The following is a 20,977-nucleotide window of genomic DNA, read 5'->3' on the forward strand; positions in this document are numbered from 1 at the left end:
TCCGGTCAAGGGCATGTACATGGGTTGCGGGCACAGCCCTGGTAGGGGGTGTGCAGGAGGCAGCTGGTCGATGTTTCTCTCTCATCGATGTTTCTAGCTCTCTATCCCTCTCCCTTCCTCTCTGTAAAAAATCAATAAAATGTATTTTTTTTAAAAAAAAAAGTATCACCCCATTGTAGGCATGACTTGGGTGGGGAGGGGTGAGTTCAGGTTGGTCAGTCACCACTGGGCCCCATCTCCAGCCACTCGTGTGCTGGATGGCATCACATATGACTCAGCACATTTGGTGATGGTGCCAACTCATTAGGACTTTGGCCAAGATCTTGGTGTGCAGGGCCCAGGCCAGTCCATTGCTCCACTAACTGAAACCTTTCTCCTTCAGGAGGTGTTGGAGTTGGCTTTCTCCATCCTCTATGACCCCGATGAGACCTTAAACTTCATTGCGCCTAATAAGTATGAGGTGAGCGGCATGGTGCTGCCTTGCACATCCCAGCCCTCTCTGCGATTCTTTAGCCAGAGGGGAGAAGCGGGCACAACAGGAACGTCCTGTCCCCCCTAAAGCAGGAGGCTGCAGCCTGTCGTGAAGGCTATTTGACACAGGGTCTGCCACCCGGGTCCTTTTCCCCTGAGCCGGGCCCTCCAGGTCTCTCTTCAGCGGTAGCTGTAGGTTGTCATTAGCAAGACAGGGCCAACTAGGGCTAACTTATTTGCTGGGACTAGGAAAAGTTTCCTCTTTTCAGTTTCTGTGGCTGCCTACCTAGGGAACCTAACAGATGCCCCTCCTCAGGGCTCCTGGCCATATGCAGTAGGTCTGGCTTGGGCTTTGAAGCCAGATGGCCCTGGTCCTGCTGACCCTGGCTTGCAGCTTCAGTTGCAGACCTGGAAGATACTAGATGTTACCTGAGTCACTGCGGTTGAGACCACACGGTCTGGTGAGCTCTGAGCCATCAGAGGAAGCTGGAGGCGGGGCTTCTGAGGAGGAAACCGTTAGGAGGGACCTGAGCTGCCAGCAGAGCTTTAGTGGGAGGAAGTGAACTAGCAGGTGGGGAGGGAGACAGGGAGCAAAGGCACAGAGGAAGATGGAGCAGGAGGGCCGGGAGGGCTGAGAACGCTGTCATTCCCTCGTTGTGAGACCCTCCAGTGCAGTTTCTCTAGTACTTAATTTCAACATTTATTGACGGGGGGTGGGGGGGTGGGAGGGGTGGTGGTGTTGTTTTTGTTTACTTTTTTAAAAACAAAAGTGAGTCCCACAGTGGTTTCTTTTGTGTCCTGTTCTTTTCACCTAATTTGTATTCTTCCCTCCCCATTACTAATTTCAGGGGCATTTCCAGGTACTTGCTGCCCCAGTTCTCAGGTCTGGTTTTGCTGTGTTCTCTAATTGTATTTTTTTAAATCATATTTTATATCATTTTAGGGAGTTTAAATGTCAATCTCTCATAAAACCCAAAAGGTCAGGCCTCCTGGTGCTTACCACAGGCTGTGTTCTTACACTGACTGTACAGAAACAGGAGGCAGAGTAAACCCACCCCGTGTACACCTCAGCTCAGGCCCTTTGCCTGGTCTGTATTGTGAATGGGGAGACATTGAAAAACAAACCAAAAAAAAAGTCTTTTGAGAAAGTGAGCAGCTCCCAGTTTACCTTTGCTATTATCCCAAGTCCGTTTGCCTACGCTGACTGGTTCCAAAAGAGACCAGAGCGAGTCCTAGGAAAAGGACCGTGGCAGGACTCCTGCTGTCCAGGGGCCACCTTCTGATGTTCTGCAACTTGCTTCCCAGTACTGCATCTGGATTGACGGCCTCAGTGCCCTTCTGGGGAAGGACATGTCCAGCGAGCTGACCAAGAGTGACCTGGACACCCTGCTGAGCATGGAGATGAAGCTGCGGCTCCTGGACCTGGAGAACGTCCAGATCCCGGAAGCGCCCCCACCGGTGCCCAAGGAGCCCAGCAGCTACGACTTTGTGTATCACTACGGCTGAGCCTGAGCCTGAGCCAGAGGCGATGGCACCCAGGAAGGCATCGGGGACCCAGGAGGAACACTCACAGTCTGGTGCCTTGTCTTTTGCTTGTACAGAATCCATAGGGACCGTGGTGGCCAGTAAATGCCAACCATTCCTCCAACCCACTTCTGACCACCCAGAGCTTCCTCTTGGTCCCCGTCCACTCTGAGTCATGAAGGCAGGTGCTCTGCCCTCCCATCACTGTGGAGCCTGGCTTTGGGCCATGAGGAATGAACAGCAAATGCCCTTGCCCTTCAGGCCAAGAAACTGCTTTTTGAGCTGGATAACAGCAGCCACTCACCTTTCTTCCTGAGCCTACTCTCCCGTGGTCAGCTGGCTCCCATGTGGGCAAGAGCTGGCCCAGGAAAGGCGGCTGCAGAGGACAGTGCTGGGCATGTTGAGAGCCCTGCAGAGACTGCCTTTGGGTGACCCGTGACTGTCTCAGATCTAAGTAGAGGCCTTGCCCATGCTTTTGTCGTCTTTGTGAGGGCTCACTCCGGCCTCAGACAGGGCCAACATGCAGCGGCTGCTGAGGCTCGACACTAACATCTCCTCTCGGGATCCACCAGGTCTCTCTTGCCCACGCAGTTGTCTGGGCAGATGCAAATGTCTCCCTACCAGCTCACAATCTCCCATCCTGGCAAATCAGAGACATCAAGGCTGAGTCCCACCCTCTTAGTCTCCAGGAACTCTGCAGGGAGAGCCCAGGTGAGCCTGGGCCTAGCCTGTGGTGAGGTCACTAGAGTCCACTCCCCGCCCCACACTTACATCTTTCCCTTCCTCCGGGGAGACCTCCCACCTAACCCGAAGTGCAGCCTTCCAGGTGGCTTTCCTTCGGCCTTCCAGACCTCGGCAAGTTGGGCTTCCCTTCCTGCCCATCCCAGTGCTGTGGTTCCCGCCATTGGCCATGACTTCAGGGAGCTAGCTGGAGGCCACAGCTGTGCCCATGGCTTTCCCTGGTGCTGCCGCACTTGTAGACCACACACACAGCCTCTCTCCTTGGACAACCGTGAACACAGTGGCATTCAGTTTTGGTAGCCTGGCACGGTAGGTACTACCCAATGAAGAGTGTACTATATATTTTCTTTACTATAGGCCATACTTATACAGACGTGTATATATATTTATATAAGATCTACCTATCCTAGGATGGAATGTTTGAGGGATTATAAAATTGGAAGCAAAAAAAAAAAAAAAAGTAACACTTCCAGTTGTGAGCCAAGATTGTAACCTGAGAGCAGCCAGGAGCTTCCTGTCAGTAACATGTTTTCAATAAATACTCTTTCATGTACAAACTGTGGTTCCTACTTCCTACTAACAGCTCTGTCTCTGTTACTGGCTTCCTGCCCAAGGGAACTTTCACCTTGACAAGCCTTCACTTCATTGTGTCTGGGAGACTTGAGAGAGCGCCAGCCGGAGTCCTCAGCCACCTTCCAAGGGCCCCTTTCTCTTCAACCACCCTGCCTCCACCCCGCACACAGGTACCTACCTGCTGGGTAAAGATGCTCACAGATGGTCACATCAGGACCAAGTGTTTTCTGCTCGGGCCTGCGGAGTACATCAGGGAAAGACACTGCACACCCCCGTGAACACATCCTCCCTCCTCTTCCTGCCGGGGACACAGCCAGGGAGCAGTTGGAGTACTTGTACCTTACAAAGAAAACACGTTCTTCACCCCGCGTGTCGCCACGCTTAGTGCCCAGCCTTCCAGGTGTCGTTTCAGGCTGTTGCTCCAAACCTCAGCCTTGGTAGTAGGGAGGCTGGAAGGAGGGCCGTGATGAAGATAGATACTTTTCTCTTGCCTCAGAGAGAAGGGGGCAAGGACAAGCTCTTCCAAACCGCACAGAAAGTGCACGCCGTACAGGCCTTGAGGACTGAATAGAGCCAAGACCTTGGGCAGCGATGGGTGCCACTGTAAGTGATTAAGCGCAGAACGAACTAATGCCTGTGAAATGCCAGCTGCTGGTGGTGAGGGCAGCAGAGGTTTGCCTAATAAACTGCTTACACTCTGGCCTTGAACCTTCTGTTCAGAGGAGCCAGGGAACCCAGCTGAGTCACTTGCAAGGATGCATGTTTGCAGCCAGTCTTAGAGCCAGAGCCCAGGAGGGGATTGGCGTCAGAGGGGGACAAAAAGCCCCAAAGTGGGCCTCAGTCTTCAACCCTACCCTGCTCTGTCTTCCTAATGGATCTCTCTGTCTGCTCTGCTGGCTCTGCCCCTTTTAATCCATCCTGCGAGATGAAGAAGATCTAAACTCTGCCGCTGGCGTTTTGGGGACCACTGCATCCCATGCCTTGGCTACTTTCCCCACCGCCATTTGTCCTTATCTTTCTCCTCCCCTTGCTTCCCCTGTCCCCCCTTACTCAGCCTATTGAGATGGAGATCATTCTTATAAAGCTTCGGGCACATAGAAAATGGTTCACAAACGTTTATTATTTACTACCTTCCCTGGACCTTCTAAATCCTAAAGTGTAGTGCCCTGACATAGCCCTCCCCAGCTGGCTTGTGCCACCAGAAGAAAAAGCCCAGGAGAGTTATCTCTGCAGTTCCTTCCCCGATTGCCCAGCACTGGTTTGGAATAAGGTAAACAATGGGCTCAATAGAAGTAAATAGGTGACAGTTTGCTGGGTGCCCCGGCTCTGCAGCAGGCACGGAGGCTCCAGAGCGAGGCCCCGAGGATCACAGTAAGAGCGGGTGCCGGGCGCTGGGCTGCGGACGGGGTGGCGGGGATGCTCCCCGGGGAGGGCACGCGACGCGGGGTGTCGGCGGACCGGAGAGAGAGAACCCAGCTCCCAGGCCCGCCCCGCCCCGCCCCGCCCCCGCGGCAGACGCCCCGCCCCCCAGTGGCTTCGGGCGGAAATGTTCCTCCGACCACGCATCGCCGGCCTCGCACTTCCGGCAGGAGGATCGCGGCCGGGAGCGCCCGGGCCGAGGTGAGTGGGCGCGCCGCCGGCCTCCGCGCGCTCCCGGGGGCGGGAGGGGGAGCCGGTCCGGCCGGGCTCTGCGGGGCGCGCCTGGGAGCCTGCCCCGCGCGGAGGGGCCTGGGCCTCGCGCGCCCTCGCGGGCCGCCCTTTGCGCGCGCTGCACCGGGCATTTGCTGGGCCCCGCGAAGCTGGCCTGGAGCCCGCGGGAATCCCGCCCGTGCGGCTCTGCCCGCGAAGAGGCTGCAGCCCGCTGGGGTGGGAGTGAGGGCCCGCGGAAAACTCGTGGGCAAACCGGGAGTCGCCAGGTGGTGGGAGGTGCTGTGAGGATGAGGAGGGGCCCCGGGGAGGGTTCAGCGCGCAGAGGTGTGGGGAACAGTGTTGCCGGCAGAGGGAACAGCTGGCGCAAAGGACGCAGGCTGACGTGTGACACACCGCCAGGGCCAGCGTGCGGGGCGCCGAGGTGGCGGTGGGAGAGGGAGGTTGCAGCCCTCTTCGGAGGCCAGATGGTGGGAGGCGTTTCTGGGGGCCTTCTGAGGAGTTGGGGTTCGCCCGAGGGCTGCTGGGCTGCTTTCTGTGCCTAAGCCCTCTCTCCAGGCTGCGGGAAGGGGGGGGGGGGGGAGGGTAGGAGGAGGAGAAGGTGCGGGTATGGAAACGGTTGCAGTCAGTAGTGAAAGGTAATTGTGGCTTAGGCTGCGATGGTGGAGTAGAGAGAAGAGCGCAGACGGGTGGAGACAGGACAGGATTGGAGAAGAGGGAAAGAGTGGTCACGGATAGCTCCTGCCATTGATTTGGGGGTTTCGGCCTAAGTAATCAGATGTGATGCTGGCATTTACTAAGGATGGCGGGGGCAAGAATCAAGCACTCGGCTGGGGGCACTGTGAGGTTCAGGTGTCCTGCGTGGAGCCCAAGTTAGATGTGCTAGCCTGGAGCTCGTAGGAAAGGTGGGGCTGATGTAAGGAATTTAGAACTTGTTGGCATGTCGATCACTGGGATGAGATTACGCAAGATGAGAATTAAGGTAGAAAACAGAAGCCAGGTTCCAGCGGCAGGCACCCGGTTTGTAAAGTTGGGTTGACCAAGAAGGAGGCCAGAAAAGCAGAAGAAGCTCTGCAGAGTGTGGTGTGATATCCAAGCGGCTTTCCCAGGAGGAGGAAGTGGTCAGTTGTGTAAGATGCTGATGAGACTAGAGACTTGGCCCTTGAAGGGGCAAGTGACTTGCTGGGGCCGTGGGGACGTTTCACGGGACCAGGACGGGGGTGGGCCCCTACCGTGAGCCAGCACCACGCGCTGTACCTGATGCCACTGACTCCCCTCCCAGGAGGCTCATGACTTTATCCTCCTTTACAGTTGGGGAAACAGGTCCAGAAGTCAGGTAACTGCGGCCATGAAATAGGAAGGAGAGGAGCCAGGATTGGATCCCAGGTCTTTCTCACTCCGGGCCCACACTTCGGACCCTGGGCTGCACTGCCCACGTTCCAGCTGGGAAGGTTCAGGGCAGCCGGCTGCTGTGGTGATACACCAACTGATGTGGCTACTGCTCCACGCTACGCTGCCCCGAGGAAAGAAAGGCAGAATATGCAATGCCTTTCCTGGGCAAGTGAGATTTGAAAAAGAGTATTTGCTCCTTTAAGCCTGGTTTCCCTTATCACAGAATAAGGGTGGGGACCTTATCAGTCACAGATTTCTTGGTATACAGGAGTGCTCAATAAATGCACACTGAGTAAGTGGTTAGATGATTTCCAAGAGCCCTGCTAGCTGAGGTCTGTTGTGTTTGGGGTTAGGTGGCCTCTGAAAAGCAGTAAGAGAAGGAGTGTTGTTAACTCTGGGACAGTGCTGCCTGTGAGCTGGTTAGTCCTGGGGACTTCCTGGCGGTGCGGGACCTCACCAGCTCTTTGGAGGAAGGAGGGAGGGGGGAGGGTATTACAGTGTTGGAGCAGGAACTGCAGCAAAGGCAGGAGGTAGAAGTTGACTCACAGAAGGGTACAGACTGCCCTGTCTTGGAAGCCGTGGGTAGGACCCCGGGGAGGGAGGGCTAGAAGAAAGATCTCTCAGTGCCAGCGTGCCCTGTGGTCACCTGTGTGGTGTAGGCAGTGCTTCTCAACCCAGGAGACGTTCAGCAATGTCTGGAGACATTCTTGTTTGTCATTAACTTGGGATGAGGGGCAGGGATGCTACGGGCATCTAGTGGTTAGGGATCAAATGCTGCTAAATGTCCTACAGTGCACAGGACAGGCCTTCTCCGAATGTCCATAATGCCAAGTGGAGAAACCCTGGTCTAGAGGAGGGAGTATGAGCCTTGAGACCTGTTGGGCCCCACTGCCTCGCTGTGCTAGCAGGATTCTGACTGGGCGGTGCAGGGAGAAGAGAGAGAATCGTATAGGAGACAAATGCATCGGGTGCGGGGAAAGGGAATGGTGGCTGGATGGTAGTGGTGGAGGTCAGGAAATGGGACCGTATTTGGGATATTTTTAAGATGGATCTGACAGTACTTGATTGAATGTGGGCTGAGGGAAAAAGAGGAATCAAGGATGAGAACAAGGTTTCCGGCCTGAGCAACTAGCAACTAGTGACTGGTGGTGCCACTCACTGGCTGAGGTGGGAAGAGGAGCAGGTTTCGACGGAGGGTGGAGGTCTCCTGGAGAACAGGGTCCATTCTGGACAGGCTGGGTGTGAGGCACCTGATGTTAGACATCCAAGCCCAGAGGACAAGGAGGCAGTGGGATATCCCGCGTTTGCCGGGGAGGTTGGAGGGGGCGATGCGCATTGGGCCATGTCGGCTTACAGAGAAGGAATGGGCCCACGTTAGGCAAAATAGCACAGTGGCTCTCAACCTCCTGGATGCTACGCCCTCTTTTTAATGACAAATATTTTGGTGATAACTTCCCCCCTTATTATCTTAAAATGGAACTTATGGTTCAAAAAACTGCCAACACATAAATTTTTTTTTTAATTGGCAATGCCCTACCCATAATGTAAAAGAAATAAAAGGAAAGTAGTTGGTAATAATGTTTCAATATGTGAGTTCCTGGGCACAGGCTACTAGAAGCGACAATGCAGCAGCCCCTGCCTTCACTCCTGTGGCACCTGCAGGCAGTGATGGCCACCGTGCAGCCTGCCACAGCCCGTGGCAGCTCCAGCCCCGTGCCGCCGCGGCCGCGGTTGGTTTTTCCACGGCTCGTGGGCTCGTGGTACCCTTTCATCACAAACAGTTCAGTCTCCCCTCGGTGTACATAGTAAATGTATTCTTGGAAATGTTCGTGCCTAAAACTTAGGAGAACCATGGAAAAACTGCTCTGTTACCTGTAGAACAGAGTTGGGTTCTTTCTAAGCAGCTCTTGAACCTACAGGAATCTCAAAGTCATGAGGCTGCAGACCAGGTCTCAGTGATGTGCGCTGCCCGCCTCCGAGTCCCCACTCACTCAAAGTCAGGAGTGTCCCTGCGGAACACCACCAGGGTTCCCCCAGGTCCCCTGACGAGAACCAGAGCCCTAGGGGGTCCTTTGGGACAGGAGCCTGTGCCCGCTCCCAGTTTGCCTTGGGGAAGGGGAGATGATACAGAGTTCAGAAACAAGGCTAATGCTCCCTGCAGAAAGGACTGGGAGGGGAAGTTGGGGTGCCTCTGATCAGATGGTTGTAGGAAGGCTTCAAGGCAGTGGCGTTTCTTTAGGGTGGGAACGTATCAAAGGAGAAGACAGGGAGGACACAGATGAAGCAGCAGGTGGGATAAGCTGGACGGGGACAGGGGGTGGGGGTGGTGGTCTGGTATGCTCGGCACTCACTGGGGTTGGCCGGGTTGATAGGCAGCAGGGGGTGGTTTAGTTTGGTAAGACCCTGTGTCAGGCTCCACGTCTGTGACACTGGTTGTTAGAGTCTACGGCAAGGTCGGTGTTGGTTTCCTGGTTCATTTTACTGATTATTATTATGAGAGAGAGAGCAAGGGAGAGGGAGAAACATCAGTGAGAGAGAACATCGATTGGCTGCCTCTTTGCACGCGCCTCACCAGGGATCGGGCCTGTAACCCAGGCCTGTGCCCTGACCGGTGGCACATGGGTCGATGCTCAACTACTGAGCCACACCGACTGGGCTCCTGGTCCATTTTAACACCTTAATGACCAGGTTGGTCCCCTGAAAACCACTGGCCCACTCTCTTGCAATGAGTCGCCGCCGAATGGAGAACTTGCAGTGTGCCAGGTGGGGCTGTAAGGCCAGCGTGGGTGTGGCGGGCCCTTCTTCGTGGAGCTCACCGCCTCCCAGGGGACACAGGTCCGATGGAGAATCATGGGGGACCTATGAGAGCAGCCTGTGTGTCCGGGGCACCCCTCACACTGGGGGGTCCTGAGGAAGCAGCATTTGAGCTGAAGATGAGTAGATCAGCTGAGAAGGTATGGAGGGAGGCCGAGCGCCGGCTCCTCCAGGCGCAGGGTGGAGCCCGGTTGCTGGGGGAGCTGAAAGGCGGCTGGCCGGTGGGACGAGGGCACGAGGGCCGCAGCTAAGCTGAGGCCTGCGGGGGCCCGATCGGGCCCTTTTAGCCTAAAGAAGGGTTTTGATCTTTATCTTAAGAGCACTGGACGCCGCAGAAGGGCTTTAAGCAGTGGTCTGACATGATCAGATTTATGTTTTAAAAAGGTCACTTTGGTAGCAATTCATGGAGAACAGCTTGAGGCGACAAGAGAGCGGATGTGACCGGGAGCTCAGCTGGGAGCGCCCATGCTCGGGGTGGGCTCCTTCCTGCTCCCGTCGGCTCCCAGCTCCCCGCGGGACAGGCCTGGGTGGGTGGCGTCAGATGGCCCTCACTCTGCCCAAGTCACCAGCGCTGCCTTTGTGTCCTTCTAGCCTCAGACCTGGGGCCTGGGAGCCCTGCGCCCGGTGACCATGGAGAGGACTGGCTCGGTCACCAGCCCCTGAGGTGAGGACTCCGCCTAGGCTCGGCAGCCACCCTGATCATGGAGTGAAGAGAACTCCTCTCACCGGGCGACGCCCTTGTTGCAAGTTCTGGTTGGAAGTCCTGGCGCAGGCCCGGCGGCTCTTCGTGCGGCCCATCTTCAGGAGAGTGCCTGCCCCCGCCGCCCCCAGCTGGCGAGCAGCTGCTTCCACAGATGGGGAGGTGGGCCCTCGACGTGGCCTTTGTGTGGAGGGCAGTGTTGACCCTGGGGCTGGTCCTTCTCTACTACTGCTTCTCCATCGGCATCACCTTCTACAACAAATGGCTGACCAAGGTGACTGGGAGGCCTGCGCCGCGGGGCCGGGAGGGAGGTGGCGGGGCTACAGTGCCCCTGGTACTTAGCAACAGGAGGCACGGGCCTCAGCCAGTCACATTAGCGATGGGACAGATCCCTACAGCCAGCGCTGCCATGCCAGCGATTCTCCCGAAATGTTTGCATCGGGGGGGAAGTTAGGGGGCCACAGGGATGAGCTGGGGAGACTTGGGGAGCTTACGCAGCAGCTGCTGACCAACAGGTAGCAAAGTGGTTCAATACTCTAATGGCTGGCACAGCCATCCTGGCCCATGCTGCTGTTTGCTGGGTGTGGGCCCTGGGGAGGGGCTGGAGCAGGTAGCTGGCAGGCTGGCGAAGGTGGAGGCAGGCACTGAGCTACAACGGAGCCCCATTCGTCCACCTGCTGTCTGTGTGACCTCCACACTGGGACTGAGTCTCTGATGCCAAGTGATTGTGATGTGGGTGAAAGCCCGAACCAGGGCCACTGCCACCAGGCGGGGGGAGCCCGGTGAGGGCTGGCTGCTAAACTGCGCCGGGCCGGCTGTGCTTTGGGCCCGTGCAGAGCTTCCACTTCCCCCTCTTCATGACGATGCTGCACCTGGCCGTGATCTTCCTGTTCTCCGCCCTGTCCAGGGCGCTGGTCCAGTGCTCCAGCCACAGGGCCCGCGTGGTGCTGAGCTGGACCGACTACCTCAGAAGAGTAGCTCCGACAGGTGTGTTCCTGTGGGGAGGCCCGGCAGGAGGGGGGTTGCTTGGGAAGCCATAGGCCAAGAACAAAAGGAAGCCTTGCTCTCCTAAAGCTTAGGCCCCTCTTTCCCTGCCCCACCCATGTTTCCTCACTCCTCTCTGCCTGCCCTCCCTGCCCCCACATCTGCCTCATACGTACTCTCCATCTTCCCACTTCCCCCATGCACGCCACACAAAAGCCCCAGTGCAGCAGTAGCCGTGTAGTTGCCTTGACCTTGAACATGCACGCTGAGCCGTGTTTCCAGGCCTGGAGGTGGTGGTGAGCAGAGCGTGTAGTCCCTGCTCTCGGTGCTAGGCGGGGAGGGTTCCCCAGAGCAAGGGCTGAGTGGGCTGAGACCTGGAGGGCGAGTGGGACCGGGCGGTCCGGGGAGGGGAGGAGTTTAGTGCATGTGGGAGTCTGCAAGGGAACTGAAAGTGTCTTGGGGCGCCGAGAACTCAACATTGGTGAGAGGAAGGGAGAGGGTGGACGGGGTCAGGTCCTGGAGGGCCAGGTCCTCCTCCGTGACCACTCCGAAGAGTTTGCCGGATCGGATTAATATCTGTCAGCAGGGGGGTATGCAAAGAATTAAGCAGGTGGGAAGGACATAGGCCCCAGCCAGTCAGAAAGCACCTCAACCTGAATGCTGGAGTAGACCCCTTCCCCCCCCACCCCCACCCCCATTTTTTTGAGTTAACCTTTTAGTTGCTGGGTAGAAAGGAAGGCCTGAAGCCCCAGAGAAAGTGAGGGGACTCTTGGAAGTGCCCTCATGGAAGTGTTCTAATCACTGGACCCCCCCATACCACCTGCCCTTTCTCCCCGGCGTGTCCGCGGGCGCCCTGTGTCTCCACAGCACTGGCGACGGCACTTGACGTGGGCCTATCCAACTGGAGCTTCCTCTATATCACCGTCTCACTGTGAGTACCGCCACCCCGCAGGCGCACGTGCTCCCTGTCCGTCCAGCTGGCTGTCTGCACCCCTGACCGACAAGCCAGCACTGCACCACCCTCTGGGACCAGCCGTCCTCTCTGAGCTCCTCCCTGACACCCAGCAGCTTTCCAGAACTCTTCCTTACGCTGGGCACAGGCGACGCTGGGCCCGCTGCCGGGCGGCCTGGGGAAGCCAGGGGCTCACATGTCGGGGCGCAGTGCACGCAGCTGCACAGAGAGGGGGCCCAGCAATGACCTCTTCTCTCCGATTTTGTGCCTCGGAGAGCACAGTCCCTGCCTTCTCGTACTCTCCTCTCATTCTTTCTTCCTCGTCCTGGTCTCCGCGGAGGCCGGGTGAGAACAGGCCTCGGTGAGCTCAGTGTCAGACCTGCAGCCTTTCCTCCCTGCTGATAACGAGAGGCCTCTCGGAGGTTCCTTCGATTAAAGGTCACGTATCGGCCCAGATGACTCGGGCCACCTTCCTTGGGTCTTTTGTACCCAGGTTGTCCTGCTGCCCTGAGCAGAGCCCGTGGCCCTCAGGGAAGTCAGGAAGCTCCCCCCCCTTTCCGGCCCGCTGACTGTACTGTGGGGTCCGTTCTGGATGGCGGGTCTGAGCCCCGGGTTCCAGCTGTGCACTGTGGTCACTTTCGCTTCCAGGTACACAATGACCAAGTCCTCAGCCGTCCTCTTCATCTTGATCTTCTCTCTGATCTTCAAGCTGGAGGAGCTGGTGAGGCCCCAGCATCCCCTTAGTCCCTCCTACCCCCTCAGGTGGTAAGCATGAGAAGGGGGGCTGAGCTGCGGCTCCTCACTGTGACAGAAGAGACAAGCCCAGCCCAGGGGCAGAAGCTCCCGACGCTGAGGAAGAACCTAGCACGGGGCACCACCGAGCAGTTTAGAAAGCGGTGTGGCAGGCGGGGGTAGAGGCCAAGGGAGGAAGGCTTCCAGGAAGAGGGGCCAGGTCAGGTCACGCTGGGCCGGAGGAGCACCTTGGTTTCACAGTGGGGAGGGGGCCGAGGACAGCAGAGGGAAGCACTGCAGTGGGGAGGGCAGGTAGGGGTGTTGGGGACCAGCCAGCTGGATGCAGCCCTGCACCCCTCCATGGGAAGAAGCTGGCCAGGGCCTTCCAGGGTGGTGGGTGGGGAGAGAAGGGCCAGCCAAGGTGGCTGCCGACCCCCAAACTCCAGGTGGGATGACCTGGAGACTCCCCAGTGAGCTGCCGCCTGCTCCCCTCCTCCTAGCGGGCGGCGCTGGTCCTCGTGGTCCTCCTCATCGCCGGGGGCCTCTTCATGTTCACCTACAAGTCCACGCAGTTCAACATGGAGGGCTTTGCCTTGGTGCTGGGGGCCTCGTTCATCGGTGGCATTCGCTGGACCCTCACGCAGATTCTCCTGCAGAAGGCGGATCTTGGTGAGAGCGGGGCCCGGCGCCGGCGGGTGGAGGCAGGTGGCCAGGCCTGGCGGCTCACCGTGTCCCCATTCTGTAGGGCTCCAGAACCCCATCGACACCATGTTCCACCTGCAGCCACTCATGTTTCTCGGGCTCTTCCCTCTCTTTGCCATATTTGAAGGTAGGTTGGGCCGTCCACCTCAGGGCATGTCAGCACAGCAGGCCCCAGCCCCCTCTCTGGGCCCAGCACTGTGGTAGCTGTACAGGACACAGATCAAGTGCGGCCTCTCCTGGCAGTGCCCGGTTTGTGTGTCTGAACAGACACTTAAACCAAATGGCTAGAATCCAGCATGATGAACGTTACATGGAAAACGTATGAAACATAGTAGACGATGATGACAGTGAACGTGTCCAGCCCCAGAGGTAGGCCAGGGCTGTTCTAATCGTTGTACATACATCACCTCTTTTAATACTCCCCCAAGCCCATGGGGCAGTACTATTAGTATCCTCATCTTGCAGGTGAAAGAAACTGAGGCAGAGAGAAGTAGAGATAACCTTGCTTTGGGTCCCATGCCTCATAAACGAGCCTGAACTTGGATCCAGGAGCTGGCTCCAGAGTCCCTCCTCTTAACCATTCCGCTGTGTTCCGCCTCTTAGGAGGAGAGGTCACGCATTGTCTCAGGGTGGGAGGGTGGAAAGGCCTCCCAGACAGTGTATCTGCGAGGATGAATGGGACTTGGACAGGCTGACGGGGGGTCGGGGGGAGCATCCCAGGAAGTGGAAACAGTAGGTTCCGAGGAATGGAATATGTGCTGGATTGCAGGAGTGTGTATTGGGGGGCCGGGGGGTACAGGGAGTCTGGGCAGGTGAGCAATTCCCCTCCACTGTCCTCTCCCAGAGAGGAGGAGAGCAGGGAGAATCATCTAGGCTGGGAGGTGCACAGCATCCTCCTTCCTCTTGATGTTTTGGGATTAGGCTTTGTCCCCTGTCTGTTTATCCTTCCTCCCAGAGTCCCTTCTGTCCTCGGGGCCATTACAGAAAATTCTGACCCGCATCCATTTAAGTTGCAAGCAGTGAAGCGTCTCGGACCTCTGAGAAAATTATGTGTGGCCCCGTTGTCCAGGAAACTTCTGTTCTGCAGCCTCATTTTTTCTCTCTTTTAAAAATCTCTCCCCATTCTTCCATTGTGTCCCCAGTCAAAACGCCACACTCTCCCTCCGCCCTGGGTGTTTACACCGCTCCCCATCTCTGCCAGCCCTCCCCCGAAAGCCCCCCAAAGCCCCTGGTCGTCACTTAGCAAAGCTGCAAGGATTTAGCTCCTTTAATCTTTTCTGGTAAATTAATCCCCCAAGCGCCTTCATTACTTATGTTGCTTTCCCCGAGTCCCTTCCATTTGCCATGCCTTTGCAGTACTGCTGAGCCCAGCACCAGGCAAGATGTCCTACATCGGAGGCTGTTTGCCCCGGGGAGTGGGGGGCCGTCACTCTGTTTCTATGGTACTTCCCTCCAAAAGTCTCAGAGTCCTCAGCCAGCCTCCTGCCCCCGCAGGTGTGTCCTTTGTGCCTGGTCTGGGCTCACCTCGCATCCTGTTAATACTCGCAGGGGCCTTTCCTGAAGGGCGGGGCCCTCTCAGAGGGACAGTGCTGGAGGGTCAGGAACCCTCAGAGTCTAAGCACATTCGCTGCCTGGATGCCTGTGTGGGTGTCTCTGGAGCGGGGGGCCGTGGCTTTTGTCGAGTATTTATATGCAGTGTGTGTTTTTTTGAGAACTGTGCATCAGATTATACCATCTGTTTGAGAAACATGGGTCTAGTCCCAACCGGTTCATTTTATTAGTGGGGAAACTGCTCCCAAAAGGGGGCGTGTCTCGGCCAATTCCCACAGCTGTGTCATAGGCCTGGATTAAGACAGGTTTTGCCCCTGTCTATAGGTGGCCCACCTGAAATGGAGAACAGAGGACTCCCCCGCAGCCTCCCCACCCGTTGCCCAGGGGTTGAAAGTCCTCACTTGGTGCCTGCCCCACCTCTCTGGGGCCCATTGGTTCTCACAGCTGCCAAGGCCGCAGATGGGAGGGAACGCCACGTGGAAGAGCAGGGTGCCCTGTGGGTTGTCTCTGTGGTGCCACCCCCTGTACTTAGCGCAGGGGCTCCGAAGCCCTCCTGCCACTCCCTGGGCTCTCAGGCAGCCATCCTTGCTTCCTGGTTTCCCCATGGCTTGGGCCATCTGCTTGAGCTCTTCCCATCCTTGTCGTCGGGCCGGGGACAGTCAGCAGGTGCTTGGGAAGTATGCCCTGCCACAGGGGCAGTTCTCACCCGGCTGCGGCTGCGGGAGGGGGAGGCCGCCTGGCAGGCACACCCAGGACATGGCCCCCCTGTCTCCCCCATTGCTTTCAGGTCTCCATTTGTCCACATCTGAGAAAATCTTCCGTTTCCAGGACACAGGGCTGCTCCTGCGGGTACTCGGGAGCCTCTTCCTTGGCGGGATTCTTGCCTTTGGTTTGGGTTTCTCCGAGTTCCTCCTGGTTTCCAGAACCTCCAGCCTTACTCTCTCCATTGCCGGCATTTTTAAGGTACAGACTCAGAGGTGACCCCCGTCCTGTCTCAGAGAAGAGCCCCTGAGGGTGTTTCTCACCAGCAGCTCCTGCACCCCAGGGCCTATAGAGAAGACAGGGAAGTGCCTCATTAGGGTGCTAAGTGCCATGCTCTCATCTGTACCCCCCACCCTCACTGCAGCCCTGTGAGGTGGGGAGGGTCATGAGACATGAGCTGCTCCTACCCCAGAAAACACAGCTAGTGGCCGAGCTGGGGTGCAGAGCCAGGTCCCACTCCACTAGGCTTGGGACGCATTTACCTTTTACTAGGAATGCCTACTCTGGTCCTTTGGCAGCGGCAGGGAGCCATGGATTGAGAAGCCCCCACTGACTCATCAGTAACAAGTTCTGTGATTGATTGGTGATGTCTGCCATGGGCACAGCCAGGGACGGTTAAGTCAGTGCCCTGTGCTTGCCTAGCCTGCCTTTACCTCTCCCTGGCAGCGCTCTTGCCTCTCCTCTCGTCACTTCCCTCTTCCCTCCACCCCAGGTCTCACTCCTTCCTTGGAGCCTTGAGGGAGTTTGCTCTTTTATCCTCGAGCAGTGCTGCCTAAAAGCAGAAACGGGGGGCTCCCCAGGGGTCTTCTGGTTGCCAACCAAATGATGAAGCCTGAGCCATGGTTCTCAGAATGAGTCATTGCACAGCGCCATTGGCAGCCATTGTGTGCGAAGAACCCCTAACCAGTGCATGTCCCACAAAGCCCTGTATGACGCCAGCATCCACCTCTACCTTCCGGAGGGCTCTCCTTTATTCCTGTGGGCGCAGCTGCGTTTCGTTTGCCTCCTTTTATGCTGACAATTCTGTGAAGGCATCTCCTTTGTGTCCTCAGTAACACAAAGGAGGACAGCATTGCAGCCGCCCCTGGAAGCTTCCTCTCTGCCCTGCAGGCCGGCCGCCCTGGCCCGGGAGTTTGGGCGCGTCCGGCTCTCTCCTGCGGTTGTGCTTAGTGCCTGGCCCTCTTTGCAAAGGGGCCCACTCACCCCGCCCATCACTGCCCCTTCCTGCTTCTCTGCCCGCAGGAAGTCTGCACTTTGCTGTTGGCAGGCCATCTGCTGGGCGATCAGATCAGCCTCCTGAACTGGCTGGGCTTCGCCCTCTGCCTCTCGGGAATATCCCTGCACGTCGCCCTCAAAGCCCTGCACTCCAGAGGTAACCTGAGCCCCTCTCCTACGCCCGCATTCACGACTTTCTCCCCATGACTTCAGCCCCTCTGATTTCCTTCCGGGAAGAGGCAAGGGGCCCTCGGCTTCCCCAAGTAGTTCCAGTCTGCACCATTCAGCCGCCTCTGCGGTGGCTGCTGCTCTGCTCGGCATGCTGGTGGCTGTGCCACAGCCACTCCCAAGAAGACACAGGAGCCATCTCTAAGGAGCTGGGGAGGGGGCCCGGGTGACTGAGCACACGCTCACGTCGGGCACAAGAAGCTGATTGGGGCTGAAACTGGTCTCTCTTCATCCCCAGGTGATGGCGACCCTAAACCCTCGAAGGGGCTGGGCTCCAACCCCGACCTGGAGCTGCTGCTCCGGAGCAGCCAGCCAGAGGAAGGGGATAATGAGGTGGCGGAGGAGGAGGACTTGGTGGCCCAGGGATAGCAGCGACCAGCCAGGGGAGCAGCTTGGAAGCAGGCCGCTCCCAGTCTTCATCCTGACGGCAGCTCAGGGACCAGGTGGCTTCTCACAGCAGCTGGGAGCAGTGGGCCCGCAGTGTCCGCGCTGGGCCTCGGGTAGCACGGGACCCATGGAGAGCTGGTCAAACGGGAGCACCAGGCAGAACAGGCCCCACGCTGTGCTGGAGTCACAGCAGAGGAACGGAGGGCTGTTCTCAGCTGCTTGCCAGGCTCTGGCTGCCAAGATCATGATTTCAGAGGCATCACAGGTGTCTAAGGGGCCTGGGCCTGGACTGCAGAGCAGTTGGGGGGAGATGGAGAGCTGGGGGCTTATCACCCGGACAGCTCTTAGCTCAGAGAGCAGGTCTATTTATAGTTTGGAAATAAAGGGTTTACAGTCCACTAGTCACTTCATGTTGCCTGGACGCGTGGGGGCAGGGAGGGGCAGTCGGCCTGGCTTCTGCCTTCTCGGCCTGGGGCCTCGCAGGTGACTGGCCAGAATCCAGGCCTTGCCATCACGTGTCCTCCTGCTTGAGCCCAGGACCCTCTCGGGGGCCCAAGCACACCTGCAGGCAGGAAAGGGAATATGCGCTGAGCACCATGTTCTGGGGACCTTAAAGCTTTCACAGCCTGGATCTGAATCCTGACTGTCGCTTATCACCCGTTACTTATTAACCAAATGACTTAACCTCTCTGAAATGGGGGCAATAAGTGTCTGAGTTGTTCTGAAGGTTGGAAACAGTTTTAAATATCATATTAGGGTTTATTTTGAGAATCCTTTCAACAATCATGGATCCAAGACCCTAAATGAGTGGCCGACCTACGGTTCTCAGCATCCGGTGTGTGTGCCCAGAGTTTGCCCCTGAATCACATGTGGATGGGTGATGGGCCTCTGGGCCTTCCCATCGCCTACCCCGGACGAGTCGCTGTCTATCAAGTGGGGAGGGAGGAGACAAGCCCCCAGCTCCAATGTGCTCTGGTTCTGAGGCCCGGCCTGCTCCTGGGAGCCGGTTCCCCTGGATTGGGAGGGACTGCTGGCCACGGGGTCACCCTCCCAAGCACAAGTGCTTGTAGGCATTCACAGCAGGTGGCGCCATCGCACCACGAGGTGACGCCCAGAACTGGGGGAACTACCACCACCACCCAAGCCCAGGCGGGAGGTATGGGTGTCTGCGGGGGGGGAGGGGGGGGAGAGGCGGCCTGTTATGAGCTGTTCTGATAGGTTGGAGCCATGAAAGCCCCTTTTAAGCCTAGGAGGACGTTGGTGTTTGAGGAATGGGACCGGCAAACTTTTTGAAAAGGGCCAGATAGTAACTCTTTCCCATTTGGGGACCATCTGGTCTCTGTTGCAGCCTCTCAAGTCTGCCGATGCAGCGGGACAGCCGCCATGGACAGATCCAGAAACACACGGGCAGGCTGTTCCAGTGAAGCCTTATTTATAGGAATAGGACTCGGCGTGTTGGCTGCAGTTTGCCAACCCCTGCTGAAGAAGAAGCCTTAAGAATTGTTGAGTCCCACCCCCTCCCAGTCCACGGAGGCAGGGGGTGGGTGCCGTGACTAGTCTGAGGTCCTCAGAGCCTCCAGGCTCAAGGTGAGCTTCACCGCACAGACTTCTCCCGTACCGGGAGGTGTGACAGGAAGGGCTCGCCGAGGTGCCTTATCTGGTTCCTGCACCTCTGCTCCCCTGGATTCTGCAAGCTCAGGATTAAAGGAAGCTCGTGTTCCATGAGATGATGTGGGGCGAGCTAGCAAAAAGGAGGGGTCAGGACCCCCCTCACCCCTGCCTCTGCTTGGGAGGCTGGTTGGGATGCAGGATGCTTGGGCTGCAGGAGGGCCTGCCAGGATCCCCCGGCTTAGGTGGATGAGAGCTTCCTGCCTGCCCCTCCTCCCACCGCCCCCCTCTTCCCACACAGGGAGCAAAAGCTGCTGTCTGGTGCAGTAATTACAGGGTGCAGAGCAGAGGCCAGTGCCGCCTGCATGTTAGGTTCAATGACAGCCCCTCACTTAGCAGCAATTACCAGCTGATCCTAGAGGAGGGTCCCTCCTCCTGCCGCCTCCCTGCCAGCCCTATTGCCTGGCCTCCCAGGCCAGACCCTGTTCACCCTCAGCTTGGAGCCCTAGCAGCACCCATGCTGTCTGCAGCCATTGCATCTCAGGGCTGCATCGTTGCCATGGTAACTTGGTGCTTGCACAGGTTTCAGGAAGCTCAGGCTGTGACTTGTCTCTCCAAGGATGTGCTGTCTGTCCCCACGAAGCCTACAGCTCCAGGGCTTCTGCAGAGGAGGGAAGAGGGAGTGTGGGCTGACCTGCAGGTTCGAGTTTTAAGTGCTTACATGCCCACCGTCTCCCAGGAGCCTACCTCGGAAGGAAGGTTATTGCCCCCAATATATGAGGATGTCTGTAGTTGAGGTCGTGGTGGGGATGAGAACGAGCTGGAGCTCGCCTGTGGGACAAACCTGCAATGGCAGGCAGGGCCTGGAATGCCTTCATCTTCCTTCTGGTACCTTTCCCTGCTGTGAGGGCTCAGGGCATCACCTCCATCTGTTTCTGCTCCATTCTTCTGAGGGAAAAGAAGGAAACTCCCAGTGGCTTGAGAGTAGAGTTACACAGAACCACGAGAACAGTCTTTGTGATGCTTGCCACAGCTTGCTGCATCGTGGACTATTGATGGGCTGGGCTGGGTCCCCAAAGTGCAGAGAACTGAGGGTGGGGATGCACATCATCCATTTGGGTTGACGGCATCCCAGGAGTGCTGATCCCATGCCAGATATTGAGCTGAGTTTGGGATAGACATTAGTCCTTGGAGAGATGGCAAATGGGGCCATCCTTCCTCCCAGCCCGGGGAAGTGTTGAGGCAGGGGACCAGGGAAACGGGGGAACGGGATGGACCGGTCACTGGGCACCTTCGAGGCCTCCCGTGTAGGCTCTTTAATCCCTAAGTCCCAGTGCAGTAGGAATTGACTGTACCCATTTCACAGCCGTGGGAACTAAGCTCGCAGAGGTTAAGCATGATGGTGGCTGAGAACGCACCTCAGAGACTCCACCAGACCTGGATTCACGCCTCTGCCCTGTGACTAGCCGTGTGTCTTGGGCATGTGGCTGATCTCTGAGCCCGTTTCCTTGTCTATGAAGCAGGAATCCTAATACATGCCTCCTAATGAAGCTGTTGTGAAGATGACATGTCTGTACACAGCAGCACAGTGCTGGGCACATAGTAATAGCCACTTATAAAGGTCAGCAAGGAGAATGTGACATAACTGGCCCAGGTGACGGAGCAAGTGAGAGGAGGAGCAAGCACGGAGTGCTGCCTGCTCCAGTGCCTGGCCCAGCGAGGCCCTTTATAGATACTCGTTCTGTGAAGGAATTTCCAACAGTGGGAATTAACGGGATTTTTCAGGTCCCAGGGGCTATCCTAACGTGTAAATGATTTGTCCTGCAAGGACAGGCTGTTCCCCACCTCCCCCACCCATTTCCGCCCGCCCCTGCCCCCCCCCCCCCACAGCCACCCCCGAGCCCTCACCCTGACATGAGTCAGGCCCCTTTGCCCCTGCTTTGTAGTACCCAGTTAGCTTGACTTCTGGTCCCATGGTTATCTGCAGTTTCATT

At 57.4% G+C, this 20,977-nt stretch overlaps 2 protein-coding genes across 6 annotated transcripts in view; both read left to right on the forward strand.

Moving 5' to 3' along the window:
• The window catches only part of ELMO2 (engulfment and cell motility 2), a 36,585-nt gene extending 32,981 nt beyond the window's left edge, over positions 1–3,604 (forward strand). Inside the window, exons 20-21 of one of the 2 annotated variants that reach the window (XM_079784548.1) lie at positions 383–460; positions 1,777–3,603. In XM_079784548.1, coding sequence (XP_079640674.1) covers positions 383–460; positions 1,777–1,977 — 279 coding nt within the window. In that variant the 3' untranslated portion in view covers positions 1,978–3,603. Of the gene's footprint in view, positions 1–382; positions 461–1,776 lie in introns of both variants that reach the window. The other variant, XM_079784549.1, reaches the window with a different exon arrangement.
• Positions 3,605–4,834: 1,230 nt separating this feature from the next.
• Positions 4,835–18,175, forward strand: SLC35H1 (solute carrier family 35 member H1). Of its 4 annotated transcripts, none has more exons than XM_079784830.1 (10): positions 4,835–4,929; positions 9,754–10,136; positions 10,699–10,849; positions 11,714–11,777; positions 12,447–12,519; positions 13,031–13,199; positions 13,276–13,359; positions 15,571–15,746; positions 16,788–16,917; positions 17,227–18,166. In XM_079784830.1, the coding sequence occupies exons 2-10, from the start codon at positions 10,017–10,019 to the stop codon at positions 17,355–17,357; spliced, it is 1,098 nt and encodes a 365-aa protein (XP_079640956.1). In that variant the 5' UTR covers positions 4,835–4,929; positions 9,754–10,016; the 3' UTR covers positions 17,358–18,166. The 4 variants fall into 4 exon arrangements, with proteins under 4 accessions (XP_079640956.1, XP_079640959.1, XP_079640957.1 ...); XM_079784831.1 differs by lacking the exon at positions 4,835–4,929 and adding an exon at positions 5,001–5,235; XM_079784832.1 differs by lacking the exon at positions 4,835–4,929 and adding an exon at positions 9,180–9,302.
• The last annotated feature ends 2,802 nt before the right edge of the window (positions 18,176–20,977 follow it).

This window comes from Cnephaeus nilssonii (genome assembly GCF_951640355.1).
Source record: "Cnephaeus nilssonii genome assembly, chromosome: 11".
Taxonomy (NCBI): domain Eukaryota; kingdom Metazoa; phylum Chordata; class Mammalia; order Chiroptera; family Vespertilionidae; genus Cnephaeus; species Cnephaeus nilssonii.